Source organism: Chelon labrosus, assembly GCF_963514085.1.
Source record: "Chelon labrosus genome assembly, chromosome: 15".
NCBI classification, from domain to species: Eukaryota; Metazoa; Chordata; class Actinopteri; order Mugiliformes; family Mugilidae; genus Chelon; species Chelon labrosus.
This window is the reverse complement of record NC_140348.1, coordinates 23,994,846-24,013,687: the sequence shown is the minus strand read 5'-3', so window position 1 is coordinate 24,013,687 and position 18,842 is coordinate 23,994,846. Positions and strand designations below refer to the sequence as shown.

Here is an 18,842-nt window from a genome sequence, read left to right as displayed (position 1 = left end):
TATGAGGTGTGGGGGACTGGCACTAAATACAGGATAGAAGAAATGTCTCACAGGTGAGGGAGTCAACATTGAGCTGTATTATGGGAAACAGAGGATCCAGCGTTAAAGCTAAGAGCTTGGGCCATACTGTGGACTACTGTTGCTTCTTCTTTTGGTCAGAAATTCCCTCTGAAAATCTTCACAAAGATGTGCAATGCTAGGCTGGAGCCTATCCCAGCAGTCATTGGGCGAGAGGCGGGGTACACCCTGGACAGGCCTCCAGTCTATCGCCAGAAGGTTTTGGGTTCTAATCCATTGGCCGATTGGGCCTGTCTGTGTGGAGTTTGCATGTTCTCCCTGTGTCTGCGTGGGTTCTCTCCAGGTACTCCAGCTTCCTCCCACCGTCCATAGACATGCTGGTTAGGTTCATTGGTGATTCTAAATTGGCCGTAGGTGTGAGTGTTAATGGTTGTCTGTCTCTCTGCCCTGAGATAGACTCGAGACCTGTCCAGGGTGTACCCCGCCTCTCGCCCAAGACAGCTGGGACAGGACCCTCCAGAAGACAAGCGGTTACAGAAAATCAATGAATGACTTAAAATAGAAGAAACTCAAGCAAAATAAGAACATGTCTTTATCGGGCAAATGGAAACGCACGACACTTGCAAATACAGAAATGCAGAAACAGTAAATGTTTCCAGGGGAACCCAAAAAGGATCATCAAGGAGTGTCATTGCTATGGGGTGGGGGGAGGTGTCTGGTCTGGTCTGGTAACATCTACACCAATGAATGCCAGGTCCAGAAGTTTCCCAGCAGAACACTGAACTGTCACAAGATGGTCAATGATATTTACTTCTCTTGTCAGTGGTCATAATGATGTGGTTGATCGTGTATAAGGGGTGTTTTTCTTCCTGATTTCCCCATAGTGTGGTTTGATGCATGAATACAAAGGAAGCGGTGAACGGAGCCGTCCGTGGTCGTCTGGATGCTCGGCCTGATGTCTGCTGGTGGACTTACTGGAACAAATAACCAGCGGGAGCAGGAACTTCTCTAGACCGCAGGAGGTCTGCGACGACGGCAGCCTCAGGCCAGACGCCAGGCCAAATCAAATAAGCAGACAGCTGCCAACTGCCAAGACATCATCATCCAAACATCCACATCTGACTTCATTCCCACAGCAACATGCGATACGTTACGCAGAGCAAGCATGGGAAGGATCCGACCTGTTTATTCAAGTCAGAACAACGGCCCACGCTGTAAATGTCATTCAGTGGGATACAAAACAATCAGAGCAAAAATCAAAACGTGACAGTTATTGAAATAAAGTTTGTCTCAAGAGCATGAGGTAATTTCCAATTATCAGGAAATAGGGAGTGTAACAACATAATGATGATGACCATGATGAGAGAAACCAGATTATCCGGGGCTCTCTCGGTGTAATGCTCCGTTAATGTGATCTTTGACCTTTTAACAGTAACGCTGCTTTTCACAATCACGCCACAATAGACGAAAATACCTGAATGTATCTGGCTGGGGAAAAAAAAAAAATGTTCGAAGTGAACCCAAAATAGTCTGGCCCACAGCGTCTGGGAGTGTGACTAACTTCACATATGACTCACGATCATCTGATCTTTAAAGCGGCCATAAGAAGTAAAATCTGTCAAGACACGGAGCAGCAGGAGTAAGTATGCTCCCTGAAGGGCTTCATGCTGTTTCAGTCTGTCTAACCTTAGAGGGAAAACACAAAGCTTTATCTTTGCTGGGTACAACAACGCAGGGAACACTTATCATCAGTGTCATCAGTGTCAAGATGAGGCTGAGGCTGAGGTCGCTGACTTACCTAGTAACCCCAGCTGTACAATTAAGTAGATATTTCCCTATTTTGGCAAAACAGTTTCGAAAGGTTAGATTTCATCAGCCCTCCACCTCTCTCCCATTTACACTTTGACAAACCCCTACAAGGTCCTTGTGACTGTAGAGCTGTAATAACTCCTAGCAAATGGTTTAAGAATGGGATCATCAAGTAAATGTGAGCAGGGAGCAGTTCAGTCTTGTCTGTGGCGTTTTTTCCTGACAGTGCTCAGCGCTGCCTCTGCTTGTATGTAGATCCAGGCTGACGGGCAGGAGGCGTGTGATCAGGCATAACATTATGACCACCTTCCTAGAAAGGTAGGTCTCCCTTGTTGCCTCCAAAACAGTTGGGACTCATCAGAGAATGGACATGGGCCTTCTAAGGGTGTCCTGTGGTAACCCTCTGGTAACAGAATGTTGATAGTAGGGGGAGGGGCCTGTATGGATCATCCCACAGATACTTGATCAGTTTGGGATCTAGTGAATTTGCAGGCCAGGTCAACACCTTGTGCTGTTCTTCATGTTGTTTTTTTTTAGTTGTTCCTAAAGTGTTTTTGTGTGTGTGTCTGTGTCAGGCTGCATCCTGCTGGGGATGGCTGCTGCCATCAAGGAGTGTCATTGCTATGGGGTGGGGGTGCCTGGTCTGGTCTAGGTGGGTGCTACATGTCTAAGTAACATCCACACCAATGAATGCCAGGTCCAGAAGTTTCCCAGCAGAACATTGAATTGTCACAAGATGGTCAATGTTATTCACTTCTCCTGTCGGTGGTTTTAATGTTGTGGCTGATCGGTGCAGCACTGTCTGAAATCCCAGGTTTATCATGGCTGTGGTATTTTTGTATGGAAACTGTAAAAAGGTTTGTGTGGTACAGATCTTGTTTGCTAATTAATCGAGTCCCAGATCTAATGGTTAGTTCTGATGTTTTCTGTGAGAATCAGCTGGTACCAGCTTGGCAGCAAATATTCTTTAAAGCAAAGGTCTGTTCTAAGAAGAAGTCAAGTTCCTGCACGTGTGTGATGGATATGTGGAGGTTTGTCTGAGCTTGATTCATAAGAACATCCCATGAATCAGATGACATGTTGGGACGAATAAGCATAGTTTTAGAGTTAATTAATCTTAAAACCACAAATTTTAATCCACTGTCACTTTTATTTCTTTAAGCTAAAAAAAAAAAACCTTTTTTTGCCAAATTCAATTAGCATTTCATAAACTGTCCACTCCATTTACATTGAAAAAGAAATCTTTAGCTCTTTAAAAAGGGGCAACACTGTTCTAGCCAACCAGCAGCAACTGGATGTTAGCTTAGCAGCATCTATTTGCTAACCTGCTAATGTTATATGGTTTGCTCATTAGCAGGAGAAGGATTGTGTTTGTTTGTCTGTTGAGCTGTCTTTCCAATGAATAGCTTTATCACCACTCCTTCCCCGTCCACAGTTATCTTGTGGTCTGGAACCGCTCCATTGGGAGCTAATTATGCTCTGGCAATGATGTGCTGGGCTTTGCTCTATGTGGCGATGGACATTTTGTCGCTTCACATTGTGGGTTTCCTATGAAAATGACTAAATAATGTCATTATACAACTTAATTGTACAACGAAATTGCACGGTCGGATGGACGGTTAGTCCTGAGCCGCTGCGACCGAGCGCACCGCCACTGTGGGTCAACATGACCTGGTGCCTAGCACCCATGTTTTAGATGATGGTGGGAGGAAACCCACGCAAACACGGGGAGAGCGCTAACCACTGTGCCGCCGTGCTGCCAAAACAAAACTTGTTGCTGGTAGTGTGAATACACTCCTACAGATTTATCAGACACTGCTGATTAATTAGCTTTCAGCAATGTTAGTGTGTCAGTGAGTGGGATGTATGCTAAGAAATGAGGGGTTCAAACTGGGGCTAGGTAACGCCCAAAGTAGAGGACAGTGGGTTCGTAGTAGCCTGGATGCCAGCCTAACTTTACCCCTAATAAAATCGCTTGTGCTGTAAAGGGCTGCGGGATGGGGGCTGGAGCCTATCCCAGCTGTCATCAGGGCAAGAGGCGGTGTACACCCTGGACAGGTCTCCAGTCTATCACAGGGCTAACACAGAGAGACAGACAACCATTCACACCTACGGCCAATTTCGAATCACCAGTGAACCTAACGAGCATGTCTCTGGACGGTGGGAGGAAGGGTATGGTGTGTTTTGTAGGAAGTTTTCTTTGGCATTGATCTTTCACTGTCTACCAAAGTAATAAAAAGCAACGGGGGTAACTGAAAGTATGCACTGAAGGGAAGATCATCCCATCCGACTTCACCACAGTAACTGCTGAGAACTGGGAACATGGAAATATTCTTAACAGAGTCCAGTGGGACAAGAAAACGATCTGGCAAACAAACAGCGCAGAAAGATTATCTGAAGTTTTTTGAAGTATAATTGCCTGCGTGTGTTTAAGAAATCAGCAGCGATCCCTTATGGCACAGAAGGAATGCACACTACAAGTATAGGAAGCTGTTTTTTAAAGATATGATCTCACGGATTAATGCAGGGAGTGAATACTGCTGCTCCCGAATGAAACATGAACTGTTAACAACAAACGGTGACAGGTACCTTTGATGATGAACGCCTCAGCCAGCAGGCGGAGGTGGTAGGTCGGCTGTTCGTCCTGCGTCAGCTCCTCCAGTCCCACCCTGGCGCACATTCCCTGGGCGTCCCTGTAGCGACCCTGCACATAGTGGACCTTGGCCATCAGCAGCAGAGCCTCGTTCAAGTACCTATGCTGCAGGACGACGGGACATAAATGGCAGGAAATTACGAAATCTGCACAAAGGTCTCAAGGTCACAAAGGTGGTCTCAGCATGTCTATCAGAATCTATAGGATGAAGGGAGGGATCAGAAGGTTAGACTGACCGTGAGACGGCCTCGGCTCAGGAGGCTGTTGAGGTGGGCTTTGGCCCGGCACAGTTTGGGCTGGTCCTTGTCCACCAAAGGTTTGGAGCTTCGCAACAGATCCATGTTTTCCTGCAGGCACTCCTCCAGCAGCACCTCGGCCATCAGCAGCGTCCCGTAATCATCTAAAAGGGGTGGGATTGGGATTGAAAACGTGAGCAGAGTAAGTCTGAGCTAGAGGTTAAGGGTCATTTGTTTGCGGAGCCAAGACAAACCTCTCTCAGTCCATTTAAAACAGAATTTCCCACCACTCTCTGGGAGCACAGAGCAAATATACTCCAGTTTTTTATTTGAAGCTACAGTTTCCATCTCCCTCCCTCCCTCTTCTTTAAATAGCTTTAACCATGTGATAAGGACTCCCATTTACCTACCTACACTGAAAGAAGATATTAAGGTTTACACACAGCGGTAAATCAAACCTGTTCTGACTGAGCCTGACATTGAGTCGGTGTCCAGTAGTAAAGCTCAGATTCTCTGTGTAAACACGCGCGATAGAAGCTTTCCTGTTTAGCTTTTTCATTCCCGGCGCGTGTGTGTGTGTGTGAGAGAGAAGTGTTTATCCCCTGATACACTTGACATATTTGCACTTTAGTTTTATCAGCACAGCCGAGGCTAAACCTATCTCTGAGGGGGAACACAGGGGTAAACAGCAGGACGTGTCTCGGCCCATGAGCGCAGCAAGAGCCGCTATTTGACGATTTCACACAATTCGGAGGCGAGACTTTGGAAAGAGCCAGTGGTGCAATAAAGTAACTCAGAGGTCGGGGTGTTGAAATAAGAAATATTCTTGCTCCAGTGCACAAAGATTGACACGAGCGGTTGAGTTCGCTGGTACTCCAAACCACCGTGCTCCAGTTTGGGGTGTCACCTCGGCCTAGTTTGTACCCGCCACATGTTAGCGTGCATTCCACTTACTGAGCTAAACATTTATCACTGTTTTGCTATTTAACCGTAAATATCTGAGAACTCCTCAAGATTTTATCCACGCCACCAGCGAGAAAGCAACAAGCTACAAGTCTTTTTCTGTGGAATCAGATAATATTAATCTACAAACTGACATTTGTTCGATACGAATCAAAAATGAGGGAAGCCACAACATTTCGCAATCGCTGCATTAATGCAGTGATGCATTAGTCAGTCATATGTGCTTATTTCAGTGGGACCCCAGCTAGGTGTTAACTCGCCACTTCTTAGGGTTGTAGAGTATTGCCGATTTCGCACATACCTAACGTGGGGGCTTGTCAATCTGTTATGTGCCTTAAGTCCTGCGATACAGCCAGAAGGTTCCGGGTTCGAATCCATCGGCCAACTGGGGCCTTTCTGTGTGGAGTTTGCATGTGCTCCCCGTGTCTGCGTGGGTTCTCTCCAGGTTCTCCAGCTTCCTCCCACCGTCCAAAGACATGCTGGTTAGGTTCATTGGTGATTCTAAATTGGCCGTAGGTGTGCAGGTGAATGGTTGTCTGTCTCTCTGTGTTAGCCCTGAGATAGTCTGGAGACCTGTCCAGGGTGGACCCCACCTCTCGCCCGATCACTGCTGGGATGGGATTCAGATTCAGAAAACTTCATTTGTCCCCGGGGTGACGGCAATTTAAGGCGCAAGTGAGCAGCATGACGTGCAAGTACAAGATACGCTTAAGGAACAAAAGGAGATATGCCATAAATGTTTTAACTTTCCAAACTGTCCATGGAGGATGTAAACGTGACTGTAAGAGTAAAGTAAAGTGAATAAAGTGCAAAAAAAAACGTTCCTGGAGGTACTGCAATACCAGGTCGATACGTGGAGTGGACGGAGAAAGCCCCTGTTCCATCTCCCTGTTCCTAAAAACCAATTTAACAAATGGTCGTCGGGTAGGGGACGTATCGGATATTAAACTGGTAAGAACTGATCAAGCGGTCAATGTGCTGCACATATGGCTTTGACTTTGACTGCATTTTAGGATCGCAAGGAAGCTCCACGGGACGCCTTTAAATATTTGAAAAATCTAGAAACACTGGAATCAGCCAATGGAACTGCCTTTTAAAACAATTTGAATTGTTAAATGAAATCACCCCTAGGTTACTAAATCCCCTAAATTCCCCGAAAAAGACATCAGTGTCGTCTCAGATGACACCTGGCCTCATTATTAAGATCACTGAAAGGTAACGTCCTGTATCAGCTTTCAATAACAATCCTTGCTCTTTGAGTTTCAGAGACATCAAATCAGACTCTTCAGTCACTGTGACACAAAGAGAAACACCTGAAGTGACAGAACACAGTGTAACTCCAGTTCTGTGGACGTTTGATCCACCATTGCTCCACCTGCCACGGCGTTCCTCCATCTCTAGTCTTCCCGATGCACCCTCTCTCTGCCAGATCAGCTAATGCGAACCACGCACGCACGCAGTAATACCACATTAATTTAACACCTGAACGCGTGTGCAGGCAGCGAGAGACTCCTGGGCTACATTATCAGCCGGCTGTGAGCACAATAGGAGGAAGACTCCAACGGCCAGGTCACCTGAACCCGTGTTTACTCTGCTAAGGAGGCGGAGGCAGGTGCATTAGCGGCCCGCTAAAGTGACGCTTTATGGGGCACGGCGCGATAAGTGTGTTTGCATTTCTTTGAGCGCATGTACAGTGTGGAGAGATTTCAAGGGTAAAGGCAGGCGGTTAATGGTTCATTGGAAAAATCTTGTTTTGCATAAACCGCTGTCACTGTCCAACCTTGCATGTGGAAGGTCAAACGGCTCCGATCATGTACACACTCTTTTAGTGTGTATACTGTAAACTTGCAGGGGCGTGTGATGTTTTCTTGTTGGAGCCTGGCCTGGTCTGACCCACTGATCTGTAAACAACTTATTTTATTTTAGACGTTTTTGTGGAACAGACCTCTTGAGAGAACCTTTGACGACAGGAAGCCACTCTATCTTGTCTGGAGTCCAATGTCCAGCTTGTGCACAGGGCAACAACTCCTGCACTGCATAAAAAAATCAATCTCTAGCAAATATTTTACTTTTACTTTGTCTTTTCACAAACCAGTCTGACTTAATCTGATTGCTGACATACAGTGAATCCTTTCTGCTCCAATACAAATCATTCCAAAGCACTGTCAGCGTGAATGACTTTTCTTTAAACTACTTTTTTTAAGAACTTCCTGGAACTTCCAGTAAAAACAAGTGGAATCTAAACGACATTTGTGAAGAATCCTGTGGACTTTGAACCTGATCATGGATCCATTTGTTTCACAGCGTGCAGATTAGTAAACAGCAGCCAGGAAGTGACAGGTGACAGCTCAACTTAAATCCCCCACCCCCCCGTCCAGGTGTAGACCACTCTTTCACTCACCGTCCTCGTGGAACCGCGCCGCATGCATCTGCTCGATGATCGCGGGCATCTTGTCCCACTGGCACTCGGCTCGGTAGCGCTCCAGCTCCGCTTCCAGCCGGAGCTGGGAGAAGGAGAGCCGGGATGCCATCGCCGCTCTGTCCCTGTGGTGACTGTACTCCCCGGACACGATGGGAGTGACTGCAGACTGCCAGGGGAAATAAATGTGTAATCATGAAGCAGAGTGCGGAAGAGGGGTGGGGGTTATATTACAGGCACAGAAAGTCATCAACAACAAACTGAAAGATAACATAATATAAAAACGGAAATACGCACTTTAATATTATTATTTAATGTTATTATTACATTAAGACCAGTTTCCATTTAAAAAAGAGATTTCTGCAAACTTCTGAAACTCTTTGCTGCCACATTGCAGGAATTATGATGCATATTTAATGCACTGCATACTCTCATGCATACATCACATATAAATAACACTGACTTAAACTTAACTTTCTGAATTACGCATGCGTAATGCTAGAAATTCTAACGCATTGGTGGCTTCCGTCGGTGTTTTCCTGGAATGAGCGCAGCATTTTGAGCTGTGTGGAGCCAGGGCCGTCTTCCTCTTAAGACCCATGTCCCTAATCTTTGTCCGTTAACACTTTAACTGGATCAGGTGGGGCTTATGAAACAGCAGCGCGCAGAGAGGGCTGCAAAGTGTGCAACTCAGCCGAGGCTGGGTCGCATCCATATCCACTGGATCCATACATGGTGCTGCTCCCTGCTGCTTTTAATAGTTTTCATTTAATAAATGAGTTTATTGAAAAAAAAAGAAAAAAGTAATTGCTTGGCTTGCTCCCTGATCTGGGTTCAGCAACATTGGCAGCCTGGTGCTGGCTAACCTCCTGGCTCAGTTACAGAATAATACATCTGTCAGCCATTGCGCTGTGACATGTAATTGCACTTTATCGAGCACAGGGTTGTGTAAACCAATGTGTGCACTATAACAATTTCTTTCTCTCTCTCTCCCTCCTTGTGCAAACTAACCATCGCGCTTTAATGAGGGGAAACTGTGTACGGGGAAAGAGGATGAGGGGGAAAACTCACAGGAATCCACCAGCAGCTGAGGAACAATCAACATTTGTCCATTAAGCACAGCACAAGGTGTAAAACAGGGAAGGGACAAGGCACTGACAACTCAGAGTCTCTACCAGCTACTTTATGACGTTTAAAAAAAACCTCAAGCCTCCTGAACAGAGATTTTGCAGCGTCATTTTCTCTCTGGAAAGTTGACATTTGCTTGTCAGTGAACGACGCGTGTCCTTTAGATCTCCACGGTGGACGTCCACCACACACACACACACACAGCGTGTCCCTGAGCTGCAGCAGCAGGAGAGTGTGTGTGCAGACCTGACAGCTGAGCGCGGCTTCACTCCACCTGCTGACGTAAACAAGAATCAAAGACTCAAAGGATTTATCTCTGCTTGAGATAGATGGCGACGCAAAGCACTTGTTTCCCCGTGTAAAGCGAGCACATTTCTTTTAATTGAAGGAATATTTTGTCAAATGACCTAAACGCTAGCTTGTGTCAGTAATATCTAATTTACTCATTTGCGTATTAACGTGATTTCACCTGGCGTACGAACCCGGAAGTATTCTTTTGTTGGATATTTAACGTTTTTTGTATTAAGTTTTTGCTCTCTCGTCGTTTTACTATATCTTTAAACATTATTCCACAACTACTATTGCGTAAAACAAACTTTTAATCCTGCATATAGAAGATAAAAGTCTAAAAAAGGCAGCAAGCGAAGTTTCAGTCGGTGTGGATTTCTTTTTTTTCGGGAGTGAATCATCTCGCTCCAGTTGTGTACTCTTTGATAACTTCAACCAATCAGGATGAGCTGTCGTGTCCAAGAGGGGCTACGGCAAGCCGCTCGGTCCGTAAAGGCTCCTCTGACAGATCATTGTTGCCAGCCAACTACAAAAACAACGCAACGGTTCACGCAGAGTCGGGCGAAGAGACGATTTATTTAAAGTAGGTATTTTATTTTTATTTTATTTCCAATTAAACAGCGGCAGTTCTTGTAGTAGTTTACGCGTTAAACGGGCGCTGTCTTTTAAATGTTGAAATGAAGCTTCGCGTTAGCAAATTTTCATAACCGCTATTTGGCTAATGCATGTTTGCAGGTTTATTAACGGTTGTTAAGTAAGCTTGCGCCCTTCTAAGTTAACGGTAATGTGATATTTGTGCAGTAACGGTGTCGCTATTTGCACAGTTAACATGCAGTTTGACTGTGGTTGGTTTGTGCAAATAAACCTCTGAATATCACACGTGACTTTTAACATATGGTCCAGATTTACATTATTTTTTTTAGCTTAGCTTTTTTGTCTAAGGATCATCTCTAAAAAGCATGTTCCTATAAAATAGTTAAACGATTAGAAGTGTTTTTCTTTATTTTAATATTTTTTTTTTAAGAGTGAGGATAAACTGAACCAGAAAATGTAGAAACAAGATTTATAAAATGCTATATCCACCATATTTTCTTTGTAGAATACATCATACTGACTTGCTGTCTGTGTGGGTCTCTGTGTGTTTTCCCAGCAGAATGAGGAGTAGCAGGTGTAGTGTGCAGTGGGAGGCCCTGCTCCTCCTTCTCTCCTGCTACCTGCTCTGTGTTCACTGTCAGGTGGATCCACACCACCACACCCAGCAGCAGCAGCCGCCGGTCGTAGAAAGTGCAGGTCACGTTGGCGGCCACGGTCGCCTGGACAGAAACATGGTGCAAGACAAAGAGTGAGAGCGGCGATATCAATTGTATAAACACGGCCGACGCCAATAACCCCGCCCTGTGTAATCAAAGGTTTTTGTTTTCCGTCCCGTGCCGCCTGAACAGCCACATCATGGAGCATTTGGAGGGGGTGATCGACAAACCGGAGAAAGACATGACGCCCCAGGAGCTGCAGCTGCACTATTTCAAGATGCACGATTACGATGGGAACAACTTGCTGGACGGGCTGGAGCTGGCCACGGCAATCACACACGTACACAAGGAGGTGGGTACATGCACTCGCCTGTCAGGTCACGCATTTTTAATGTAGGCTGGAGCCACGACAGATGACCATTTAGTCTGTAAAATGAAAATAAAATAGGATAAGATATTCTCCTTAATGTGGAGAGATCAACTGGAAGTAAAGAGCAAATGAAGTGGCTTAGAGAGGCAACATCATAGAGCATCCAGACATCCAGATAAAGGCAGTAGACAGGGACAGGACCCCCCACCCCAAAGTCTAGACACTGATGGTGGTGGAGGAGCTGATGGAGACTTCAGTTTTAGATCTGGACAACCAGGATGAGATGGAGATGGAGATGGAGATGGCGAGACAGGATTTAAATAAGTTTTGAGTCATTCATTCAGAAACAAACACATAACCGCTGTTATAAAGGATCACCTGAAAAGGAAAAAGCACCGTAAGTAATGTCTTAAGTGGAGTTCATGTCTCTGCTGGACATAGACGGGGTGAATGGAGGACGAGGAGACATGGTAGAAAGATCAAGACTCCAGCAGCACTATTAGTAAATGAATCAACTTTATTAGACTTTATTCATCAGGGCTATCAAGAAACACGCTGCAAAGGACAATTTAAATAATAAAAAAAAGTGTAATTTTAAGTGGAATTAACCAATCATGTCAATGCACATATACTTATAAGCCAATAGGGAACCTGTAAGGTCATGTGGCATCAGGCCCAACCAATCTGGTCGCTTCAAACAACAGAGGTGAAAGAGAGTCCGAGTTATTATCTGAGATTTGTGCAGGTCTGGGAAATTTATCCAACAGAGGTTCAAAAAACTCAACTGGACTTGTAGAGTTTGTTGAAAAAGACGTTTCACCACTCATCCGAGTAGCATCTTCAGTTCTAGGGGACTGGTGGGAAGTCTGAGGTTTAAATAGGAACTCCTCCTGCAATTAGCATAACAAGCAAGTTTTTTTCAGGAGGAGTTCCTATTTAAACCTCAGACTTCCCACCAGTCCCCTAGAACTGAAGAGGCTACTCGGATGAGTGGTGAAACGTCTTCTCAACAAACTCTACAAGTCCAGTTGCCTTTTTTGAACCTTTGTTGGATATACCATGACCTGGATGACTGAGAACCTTCACAGACGTCTGGGAAATTGCCAACATCAAGGTTGAGATAAGTAAATAAATAATTGCTAGGCTTGTTCCAAAATATGTACCATGTCCCCAGGTCCCCATGTCATTAAGCACATGCAACAAACACCTGTTAGCTGCATGTGAGACAGCGCATGTTATAATGAATACTGCACCCCAAATGATTATTATTTCAGTCAACAAACTGAGATCAGATCTCAGGTGCTGGCTGGGGACACATTTTAATACCAGATGCAACAACATTTACTTAAATCTGGCCACTTGTGATCAGATTGTCCAGGTAGGATGTTAATGCGAAGTCTAAATCGTTGTTGTTTCGTTCCTAGGAGGGAGGCGAGAACAGCCAGCCGATGAAAGAGGAGGACCTGATTGCTCTCATCGATGACGTCCTGCGGGACGACGACAAAAACAACGACGGTTACATAGATTACGCGGAGTTCGCCAAATCTCTAGAGTAGAGCGCCGCCTCCCCGCGTCCTCAGCGGCAGAGGAACCTGCAGAGGGACGAGGGGCCACCGGGGAGCGTACGCGGGGCCAAACTCGGAAGCTGCACCTCGTCTTTGCCGTCTCACTCACAGCCGATATAATATATAATCTAGTTTATTATGAACCAATGGGGATAATTTAAACTTTATTTTTAAATTTTAATTTTTATTTTATTTTATTTTAAACAACCCGGTAAAAGGAAAACTTGTTACACCAGAAATTTAATAAGCAACAAAAGAAGATGGAACTGAAGAGCTCAGATGGACGTTTCACTTCCTCTGCTTTTGTGGATTCCTTGAAATCAAATCATGACATTTTTTTTTAAAGAGTCAGTTCATCCAGATCACTAAAATCTCTTTTTTTATTTCTCCCCACTATTGCTGTAGTTCAGTTCTTACTTACAGAACACTGTTACTGTTGTTTTCTAGCCTCTAAGCCCGAAGCTCTACCTCCCACAAAATATTAGTCGTGGACATTCAGTCTGGAGTCGCTCTATTCCGGCAAAAAATCATTGAAAACAGCAACATTATGATATTACTGCGGCTTCTGATGTTCGGTTTACGACAAACTGGCTGAAAAATCACTTTAAAGGACGAACAGCTATCATTGGTTAAGGCATTTGAAGAGAATCAGACAGTACTTCATATTAGTCGTTGTAGGACTATCCAGTTTCATGCGTAGGATATTTTTTTCTTTCTCTGTCCCGTAAAGAAATCACAACCTGGTGTTGACAGATTCAAGCTGTAGAAACCTTTAACAAACCTCCAGATTAGTTTGGCTGAACTGACCAGAGCTCCACACTCATCCAGACAGAGTGTCGTCACCTCGAGTGGACCAGCTCCACTTCAAAGCCTCATTCACTGCGTGTTAACCGGCACGCGTCTGCTGTTTTAAGCGTAGAGGACCAAACGATTCCTTCTGTGAATCCATGAGACGAACGGACAGTCGTTTCCCACGACAGCAGAAAGTGGCCTTGACTTGATGTGTCGCCTCTCGTGTGGACGGAGAAGTGCCGAAGTCTGCACCTGAAGGCCGACGGTGGATACTTGGAAGGACGCTTATTCCCGAGGTGGCCTTCACTGCTATTAGATCTCCAACGTTGAGCCGATCATCGTTCTCTTCGCTACGCCGGCGCATACTTGACATAAATCGTCCCAGAGTGAATGTAAAGATTCTTCTATCACTGGATAAAGCTCGACTGAAAGCGCCGCCGGCTGACGTCGAAGCTGATTCTGTTTCACGGGTTTCCAGTAGAGCACATAAACACAACGCGTGTTTGCTTCTGATATTAGCTGCCTTTTAAAACACAGAGACACGGGGGGGGGGGGGACACCTGACCTCAGACCCCCCCTGTCGCGTCCCTCTCCCGTCTCTTGTAGAAGTCTAATTTTTCATATGGAGGAGTTCTATATATATTTTTTTGCCATTCAGTGTTGATTCCTCAGCTGATTCAGGTTGATGAATGCGAGTGTTTAACTGAAGCAGACGCAACGACGTCGTGTCTGGAATGTGAACTATTAAAAAACGTGACTGAAAGAGATGTGTGTCGTCGATGGTGTTTTCTGCTGACGCTCTTTTAAGACGTGTGGACGCGAAAGCTTGGATTTGCAGCAGGGTGGAGGGTAGGTGCACAAAAATGCTCCTGTGTTCAGGTGTTCAGTGAGGCATTTTTATTTATGAAGCACATTTAAAAACAACAAAAGTTGACTAAAGTACAAACAGAGTTGCAAGAGCATTAAAACAAAAGTAGAAAACAAAAGTCAACATAAAGACAAGGCAGAAATCTGGTCTGGAGTCACTCTGTTGGGAACTGATTATGCTCCTGCAAAGATCTACTAGGTCAATCAAATCATTACATTTGATGAGATTAGAGATTAGAGAAGCACACTTGCGGCTACATTTTAATCTGCAGTGACTAAAAGATGAGATTATGTTTAGGAGGCATCGCTGTTAACTTCTTAGCTCCAGTGGGACGCGGGGTCCAGAGGCTGCATGGAGGCCAGCGAGAACATGGGCGAGGCGAGGTTGCTCCTCAGCGGGCCGTACCAGTCGTCCACCTGCTGCCGCTGGGAGGTCGGCTGCGGCGGGACGCCGGGGCAGGGGAACTGCCCGACGGGGCCCGGGTGGCGGGAGTACGCGCCCGAGGGCGGCAGCATCGGGGAGAGGCGGGGGATGTGGGCCAGGGGCTGGGTGCTGTAGTACTGCCGGGCCACGCCGGACGCCTGGACGTGGACGCCTCCCAGCAGCGCCCTGTGGCCCTGCATCACGCCCACGGAGAGGACCTTCTGGGAGGCCCGCTCCTGCTTACGCTGCTTGGCTCGTCTGTTCTGAAACCACACCTGTTGTGGAAAGAGAAACTTTTACAGGAAACATGATTAGGCCAACGCTTTTTGGCTTGTGGCCTTCATCAGGATCGTCAAGAAACACGCTGCATGGGACAGATTGAATACTGTAGGATGGAAAATAAAAGTGTCAAGAACCAGTTATGTCCATGCACATATACATATAAGCCAATAGGGAGCCTGCAAGGTGGGTTTGGTCACGTCAAACCGATCTGGTTGCTTCAAACAGCACAGGGGTGAAATTAAAATTGGGAGAACATTCAAACTCCACACAGAAAGGCCCCAGTCGGCCCATGGGTTCGTTGCCCGTCTAAAACCTGATGTAAAGTGAAAGCTGTCCCACCTGTATGCGGGCCTCGTTCAGTTTAGTGATGCGAGCCAGCTCCTCCCTGTAGTAGATGTCCGGGTACTGGTTTTGCCCGAAGGCCACCTCCAGCTGCTCCAGCTGCTTGTGGCTGAAGGTGGTACGGTGGCGTCTCCTGGCCGGGGAGGGGTAGGCCCTGCTGCGCCTGTTGAGACCCACAGCCACGGAGGTCTCGTACAAAGCCCCCTTCCTCACCGACTCCCCTATATCTGTTTTCAGGATATATATATATATATAAAAAAAAGAGAAAGGTGTTGAGTCTTGACGTGAAAAGACCTTCACTTTCCAGGAGACAATTCTCCAGCTCCTGTTTCTTGACTCCTTTGCAGCGATTTGTAAGAGCTCAATCCACCAATGGCCGTTTCAGAAAAGGAGGGATTACGACCGACCCCTGGTTCCCACTGGCCGTCGGGCAACCTGAGAGCCGGGGAGCTTTAGCGGGCCAAACACAAGCTCGTGAGAAAGAGATACCAGAAACTGGGGGGATTTGACCGAGATTATTAACACAATCACTGACAAAGTGACCAATCTGACCAAATGGTGGACTGAGCTGACCCCCGTCTGTTCACACCGTCGTCACAGGACGCACATTTGATGATTGGATATTTAATCAGCAAACACTGGAACTTGAGTTTTGGACCAATTTGTTTGAATATACAAATATAGACTGCTGGTGTTTAAATGTTATAAATAGCTTTCAGATCACCATGTAACACTATACATGTCCAACACTGCAAATATAGTAAATTAAAGACTTACTTTATGTTAAATATAACTGAAAACAAGCATAAATTACAATAATTTCAAAAAAGGCAAGATAGTTTATTACACATTTGATTGTTTTTGCACAGGAAATTCCATCACATGATGTTTTAATGTATAAGAACGAAGCAATAAACTGGTTTACAGTGTCATTTACTTGCATGAATCACATATTATTACTGGTTCCTATTTAAACAAATTATTTAAATGACAAGTCCAAACTATGTTCCGTCTTTTGTTTTTTTTTTTTACTGACCTGCGCTGGAGCTGACCGTAGCCATGTCAGAGTAAACTTCTGTGCAGTCCTGGTGGCTCCCCACTCTGTCACCTGCGACCTTTACCTGGGCCATCGCCTCAGCTCTGATCCTCCACACGTAGACTCGGCTACACATAAAGTCACACGTCCCACCCATTGGGATTACCTTTAACCTGTCTGGGCAGCAACGCAGCCCACCTTAAGTTTCTGGTCTGTCTGACAGCTTCATGCTATTAGGTGCACTTTATATGAGACATTATTTTGAGACCCTGGTGTAAGGCGTTTTTTCAGTGTACACATGTTGAAGAGAACTTTTTACTTTAAGATCAAGCTGGGGATATTACTTCAAATTCTATATGCTAATCAAACATTTGCTTTCAACTTTGGGATCTTATTAGAATTATTTAGATGTTTATGTTTTCCCAGTCTTTCTCTTTCTCTCTCTCTTGATCTTGCTCTTTCTTTTTTTATCCATGTAAAAATGGAAGAAAAACAAAACACACAATTTAAAGCAGATTGTAGATTTATCGATAGCAGTGTTTTAGGTGCAGCATTTACTTTAATAATAATACAGTTTATTTGTGGGCGCCTTTCAAAGCACTCAAGGTCACCTTACCTAAAACATCATAAGAATAAAACGTACAATGCAATATAATAAAAGCAGATTTAAAAGTACGTAGAAATGAGATAAAGCGTGTTAAAATATTATTTTGAACATTTTAATTTTAGATCAGGTGGTTTGTTGGTTGCAGTTTATTGATTTTCTACAGTTTTACATTTTTTTTTTATTAATGTTTGGCACTTTATTGACTGAATATTTGATATTTTTTACACTTTGTTTTTAATTAACATTTGGTATTTTACTGAATTAATTTTTGACACTTTTCATTTAAATATTTGTCCTTTTACTGATGCAATTTTGACACTTTTATTATTTTTTTTAATTATTTTTTATTAATGTAAGTATTTGGCATTCTTATTTATTACATACTTGGCACTTTTACTGAATAAATATTTGCTATTTTACTAAATGATTTTTTTGACACTTAAGTTGATAAATATATAATTTTAAAATTAATGTCTGGCATTTTTATCAACTGAATATTTGGTATTTCTACACTTTTTTAAAATTAATATTTGGTATTTTACAAAATTATTTTTTTCACACTTTTATTGAATAAATATATATATTTAAAATTAATGTTGTATGTATTTTTATCAACTGAATATTTGGTATTTTACAGAGATTCTTACACTTTTTTTAAATGAATATCTGGCACTATACTAAATTAATATTTGTACTTAATAATTAATAATATTAATTTTTATTTGTAATTAATATTTGGCACTTTTATTTATTGTATATGGGGCACTTTTACAGAATAAATATTTGGTACTTTTATTGATTATAATATTTGCTATTTTAGTATGTGATTTTTTTTTGACACCGTTATTAAATTTATACATTTTTAATTAATGTTCATTTTGTACAGATTTTTATTTTTATTTTTTTTTATATTTCTTTAATTTATATTTGGCACTTTATTTACTGAATTTCTGACACATTTACTGAAGTTGTGTTGTGTCTGTCTGCTGCAATAACCCACGTGACCACCAGGTGGCACTGTTATGTCAGACACTGGAAAACTGATCCACAAAAACAGAGCATATGGATTTGTGCAATATCTTCTATCATCTTTATTTGAATGGAGTGTGTGTTGGGTCGGTGTTGGGGGAGGTAGAATGTGAAGACGACACAAGAGAGCCCACTTCCACTGCTTTTTCTTTGCCCCGTATTCTTAACACTGACAGTTCACCCCGGGTGCCGGATTACCTCCGCTGAACTCCTGTGTATCCTCACAGGAACCCAGCTGCTATCAGCAGTTCCCACAGTGCTAAGCTCATTCCAGGGCCAGTGTGGAGGAATGGCCATCTCGCACGGCGCATGATACTAGGAAACCCACTAATGCCCCAGTCAGCACTGAGTCATGATAGGGCAGCACGGAAGGCAGCGAACATAGCTGGAGAGCGGCAGCTGGCTTTTTTATCAGGCTCAAACGAGACAGTAATCCATCATGTACTATATTTGTTGAACAATGTTATTGAGCGTGTACATGTCCATACAGTGGCAGGGATGTGCTCTTTGGGTGCACATGTTGGGCCCGGGCAGGTTATGCAAGGAGGCTGGTAGAAGTGTGTGTTTGACGGTGAATCGTAAGTGGCCTCTCTCCTCTCTTGTGTAACACCGGGAGCCATGTGACCCGAGCGATAGATGGGACACCCAAGAAGCAGTATATCACAAGTTCAAATGCAGACCGCAGACGTGTCCGCACGGCGATACGTTTGATTGTCGCCTTTGCTATGTTATGCTCTGCTGCATCTGAGTTCTCAACAACAACA

At 44.2% G+C, this 18,842-nt stretch overlaps 3 protein-coding genes across 5 annotated transcripts in view; 1 reads left to right on the top strand and 2 right to left on the bottom strand.

Moving 5' to 3' along the window:
* ttc7a (tetratricopeptide repeat domain 7A) overlaps positions 1–8,630 on the bottom strand; it is a 51,970-nt gene extending 43,340 nt beyond the window's left edge. The window contains exons 1-4 of one of the 2 annotated variants that reach the window (XM_084561404.1): positions 8,573–8,630; positions 8,081–8,267; positions 4,717–4,880; positions 4,417–4,585 (exon numbers count right to left, since the gene is read on the bottom strand). In XM_084561404.1, the coding sequence (XP_084417530.1) occupies positions 4,417–4,585; positions 4,717–4,880; positions 8,081–8,210 (463 nt within the window). In that variant the 5' untranslated portion in view covers positions 8,211–8,267; positions 8,573–8,630. Of the gene's footprint in view, positions 1–4,416; positions 4,586–4,716; positions 4,881–8,080; positions 8,398–8,572 lie in introns of those variants that run through there. The other variant, XM_084561405.1, reaches the window with a different exon arrangement.
* Positions 8,631–9,976: 1,346 nt separating this feature from the next.
* mcfd2 (multiple coagulation factor deficiency 2, ER cargo receptor complex subunit) lies at positions 9,977–14,244 on the top strand. 2 transcript variants are annotated; one of them, XM_084561360.1, is made up of 4 exons: positions 9,977–10,097; positions 10,668–10,856; positions 10,957–11,116; positions 12,559–14,244. In XM_084561360.1, the coding sequence occupies exons 2-4, from the start codon at positions 10,669–10,671 to the stop codon at positions 12,688–12,690; spliced, it is 480 nt and encodes a 159-aa protein (XP_084417486.1). In that variant the 5' UTR covers positions 9,977–10,097; position 10,668; the 3' UTR covers positions 12,691–14,244. The 2 variants fall into 2 exon arrangements, with proteins under 2 accessions (XP_084417486.1, XP_084417485.1); XM_084561359.1 differs by having other exon boundaries at positions 10,010–10,097; positions 10,665–10,856.
* Positions 14,245–14,676: 432 nt separating this feature from the next.
* On the bottom strand, positions 14,677–16,689 carry prop1 (PROP paired-like homeobox 1; the record flags this gene model as incomplete). Its single annotated transcript, XM_084561215.1, has 3 exons — positions 16,443–16,689; positions 15,404–15,633; positions 14,677–15,057 (listed from the first exon to the last, which is right to left on the bottom strand). The coding sequence occupies exons 1-3, from the start codon at positions 16,597–16,599 to the stop codon at positions 14,677–14,679; spliced, it is 768 nt and encodes a 255-aa protein (XP_084417341.1). The 5' UTR covers positions 16,600–16,689.
* Between the last annotated feature and the right edge of the window lie 2,153 nt (positions 16,690–18,842).